Raw genomic sequence first — 4,630 nt, forward strand, 5'->3', positions numbered from 1 at the left:
AATTATATACATACATATATATGCATATATATACATATATTTACTTTTATATTTTCATGTGTATGCGCGTGGATGTGTGTATATGTATAGTTCCTTGTTGCCATAGTATATGCAAGTTTTTGGAAGTGATTGAGAAATAGGAAAGTTTGGAAAGTCTACAAAATAGATAAGAAAGCCGAATGAGCTGTGTGGGGAGAAAAAACACGGGATTTCATGTATAAAGAGTGKTTGGTAGTAAAAATAAAAACAAAGGTAGAAAGTCAAGCAACCATAAATGTGTGGACGGGGCGGGTATGTAGCCGAAGTAATGCTTGAGCTCGTTGGGTTAGACTTGCGATAATTGCCACACAGCTGCGCGTTGATCAAGTCGAATAGCTAACTATATCGCAAAGTTTTGTGGTTTGAGTGAAATTTACAATATTTTGTGCAGCAGCGACATGCTTCTATAGTTGTAGTAGAGCAACACTGTGGCAATTATTGACTTCAAAACRCAAAATTTATGCTTTCTAATGAAGCATCTTTGCTTTGTTGATTCGTTTGCTTTTGTTTTCACTTCTTTGTTGTTGTTTTGGATTAATGCTCTGCAAAAGCGCGCATTGAATGCATGTATATACTTAAGTGTTATTTACTTTTCCATTTTATAACGACGTTCCTTTACTATAATTTAATTAATTTAAATTTAAAGTTCTTCTTTTATTCATTTTTCCATACAGTATTATCGTACGCACTTAAACTACACAGAAATATATATATAGCTATGTATATATGTAAGACAATTATAATTAAAAAATAAAATAAAATATCAATGCGCTTAAAATGGACAAAATAAAATAAAATAATAATAGATCATTAACACTAGGTATTTAAGCGTTTACATACATACATGAAGAAATGACATTTGAATTTTTTTATTTAAAAATATACAAGAAAATGTTTAAATGTTGCAAAAAAAAAAAATTAAAAATAAGAGCAAGAAGAAAACGCGTGTATAACAAACAACAGAAAGCATGATTCGTGAAAAAGCTGTTACGAAAATTAGCCAAAGTAAGCGATAGTTTCGGCGGAAGAAACAATACATACACAGATGTTTGGAAATTTGCTTAGCTTAGAAAAAAATTACAGTTACTAAATTAAACGCGTAGAAATTACGACGCGACTGCCTCCAAAAAAAAAAAAGAAAATAAATGTGGCGGTGAATGCTTGTTTGGTCTAAGGCTAAGGCGACTCGACGCAGCGCAACCGCTGACACAAGCGGCGCGACGTATGCACACTTTTTTGAAGCCAAGACCAGCCGGGCCATATAAGAAATGGCAGGCGACAACTTATGCTCCTCCTAAGCATTTAAGCGGAAGTTGTGTAACAGACGTTCGTTAACAGTGCAATAAAATCCCTGAACATACAAGTTTTAATTGTAATTTTTCGTTTTTGTTTTTACAAATTTTTCTCTTTACTACATTTCTTTAGTCACTTGTATAAATATATAATGTTGTAAAATATGTGCTAAGAAAAAATTGTTTGTTATTGGATTTTTTCGCCTTTCCATGCAGCAACATTTTTCGAGTTATTGGAGCGTACATAAATACAAACATACATTATATTAACCTTGGAAGTGGCATGCATGCGTACTGTTAACTGTTTACGAGCTATATCAGTTGTCAACAAGCCAGAAAACAAACCAATTCKGTTTACCCCATCCACATGGTTCACACTTTCGAGTAGTCCAGCACACTTTTTTTGTCAATTAATAAGCAAACGTTTTTATTTTACTGCTTTACTGTGCCGCACATGTTTTGCAGTTATGTATTTATTTTTCGTTTGCTTAAGTTAAGGTGTTTTGTTGTTTTTGCGTTTTTTTAGGTTTATAATATTTTAATAAGTTCTTGCATTCTTGCGCTCCTGCTGTGTGTTTTCTTAGTTTTTAATTAATTTTTTGTTTTGTGTTCTTCTTCTTGTCTCTTTAACTTTACTTAAAATTACTTAAAACCTACAATTTGTTTATGTTATTATTTATAATTATATATTTTCAATTTTAATTCTTATTTATCGTTTCTTCTTTACCTTTTTCGTGTTTCTGGTTACTTTTTTTCATTAAACATGATTCCCATGTACGTCCGCTTATACGAATATTCATTGTCCCTCCTAACTCAAACTATCTGCACTCCTGTTTCTGCATTTTTCATACTTTCTTTCTTTTTTGTGTTGTGTTTTTTGTTTTGTTTTGCTTAGCTTTTCGTGAGTCCTATCAAAAGCCACTACTACAAAGCGAACTATTCATTTTTCATTGCCCTGTCGGCACGACATTCGCGTTTGCGAGCTCATACATTTTACACATTTTCGCTTATYATTTGCCATTTTTTCCTTGTCATTGTATATGTGTATGTGTGGGTATGTATGATCGCTGCTGTGTGGTAATATAATTGTTTTGCACAAAAGAAAATTTAGTATTTCTTCTTATAGGTTTATAGCAAAWTTAAACAAATTAGAACTTATTAGTAAATAACTTCGTAAACCGTTGCTTTTTTGTCGCCGGAGCCCGTCACAATGTATTTGTCATCGGTTGATATGTCGCAGCTAAGTACGGATGAAGTTTCTTTCGACTGCAAATCGGAATTAATACAAAAAAATAAATATATAAATATAAATGAGTTTGTGAAATTGTAACACGAAGCGGACATACCTGGAATATGCTTGCACCGTATGGTGTTCGCCAGGCATTCAATAGATTATCCTTGCCAGTGGAGACGAACCATTTGCCACAGGTGGCGAAACGTAACGAGAGTACACAGCTTTCATGTAGATGCAGTTGATATTTGTCTGGCTTGGATGCGTGCAATACTTCGACATGTGAGTTCTCCATACCCACAGCGAGCCATTCGCCTGATGGAAAAAAGAATAAAACAATTTATCATAAATATTAAAAACACAGAAAAAAGTAAAAGGAAAAAAATTKTTTTCAAGTTTTTCAAAAATTAAATATTCAATAGTTAAATGCTCTACGAAACTTACCTGTCGGACAATAGCCCAGGGAGAATATTTGAGAACTGAAATCATGCTGTTGCAATTGGCGGCCTTCGCGTAAATCCCACGAACGCACCGTATTATCAAGACCACCGGTCCACAGTCGCGAACCATCCGGACTGATGTCGATGCATGAGGCGCCGTCAGTGTGTCCTTGGAATTGGCGCACCAATATCTCATTGTGCAAATCCCACACCGCGATATTACCATCGCTACAACACGAGAAGCACACCTTCGAATCAGGACTAATAGCGAGCGCATAACAAGCCGGCGCTGCGGATGTCAATTCGGCTTTAATGCGTGGCGTCGGACTGGCCAAATCCCATATGGAGAGATTGGACGCCTCACCACCCACAATCAACGTACGACCGTCAGGCAGTAATTTCACGGAGCGTATGTAATTGTCACGTTGCAGACAGTCCAATTGGCTGACTGGATTTTTATTATTCGGCTGTGAGATGTCCCAAACTTTAACGCAACCCTTGCCACCTGTATACACATACTTCGTGGGATTCGAAATGGTAACAGCGCACACTACCTCGCCGTGTGATAGGGTATTTATTTGTCGGGCGTGTCGTGGTATGCCAACACCAACTAGTGCGTCGGATGGGAACGGCACCGGTTGTAAGCTGCCTTCGCCGTTCATGTGGAACGAATATGCGCTATAAGAGAGAACATAATGCAAATTTTATGAAGAGTCGAAAACAAAAAAATGTTTTATTAGTGTAACTTACGGCTTTCCACCAGTTAACGCTTGAGGATGTGGAATGCCATTTGTTCGTACGTGCGCATGCGGATCGTAAGGTAGTGGTGGCGGTCGTCCATATGCCGGATCGGATGGTGGCCTCTGATAGGGGTCAGCAGGTCGCTGATACGCTGAGGCTGGATAACCGGCAGGCGGCGGACCGCCTTGTGGCATCAGCTGTTTGGGGTTTACGCCCGGAGCTGGTGCGGCAGCATTTGGGGTGGGAGTGCGTGCCTTGGCGCCCGGTGTGCCTGGCTTGTCCATCTACAATGTAAATTATGTATGTTATAAGTGAAACTTTTAGAAATAATTTCARCATTTATTAAAAATATATTTTTATAAAGAAAACTTTATTTGATAATAATTCGTAAAATTTATGTTTCAAGGCCTTTATTATTTATAATATAAATGTAAAAATAGATGTGTTTTATTTGAACAGCACGTTAAGCTATCAGCTTATTTTGTATGGAAGAAATAGAGACATTAACAGTTGCTTCGTTTTTTTCGTTCACAATAAATGGTCGTTTGCAAAAGCCGAGTTGTTGGTAATAACTACAAAACATTATTTTGACAAATGAAATTGTAAACAAATCCAAACTACAGATTTTTGTAAATGGAAATTACGTTAAAATTAAGACATAATTAAAAGTTTTGTTTTCAGTTTTTTGTATTTTTGACCTCAAATAAAAAAATCAATTCATTTGAAAGATTTGTTAATAATACGTTCACAAATTTAAATATTCAAACTAATTTAATTTAATATCAGACATTTTTAAATAAATGATGAAAATCAGCTGACTGTTCTTGCCCGCATTGCCAACACAATTTGTACTTAAGCGAAAATACGAAATAAGCTAATACGCGTTT

General features: G+C 35.9%; 1 protein-coding gene across 13 annotated transcripts in view; it reads right to left on the reverse strand.

Moving 5' to 3' along the window:
- Positions 1 to 1,840: 1,840 nt before the first annotated feature.
- LOC108976339 (protein groucho) overlaps positions 1,841 to 4,630 on the reverse strand; it is a 17,017-nt gene continuing 14,227 nt past the window's right edge. For all 13 annotated transcript variants that reach the window (XM_018945370.1, XM_018945380.1, XM_018945376.1 and 10 more), the window contains 4 exons: positions 3,753 to 4,027; positions 3,007 to 3,680; positions 2,678 to 2,877; positions 1,841 to 2,597 (listed from right to left, as the gene is read on the reverse strand). In XM_018945370.1, coding sequence (XP_018800915.1) covers positions 2,490 to 2,597; positions 2,678 to 2,877; positions 3,007 to 3,680; positions 3,753 to 4,027 — 1,257 coding nt within the window. In that variant the 3' untranslated portion in view covers positions 1,841 to 2,489. The remainder of the gene's footprint in view (positions 2,598 to 2,677; positions 2,878 to 3,006; positions 3,681 to 3,752; positions 4,028 to 4,630) is intronic.

This window comes from Bactrocera latifrons, unplaced genomic scaffold (genome assembly GCF_001853355.1).
Source record: "Bactrocera latifrons isolate USDA-ARS-PBARC rearing strain unplaced genomic scaffold, ASM185335v1 scaffold_75, whole genome shotgun sequence".
Lineage (NCBI taxonomy): Eukaryota > Metazoa > Arthropoda > Insecta > Diptera > Tephritidae > Bactrocera > Bactrocera latifrons.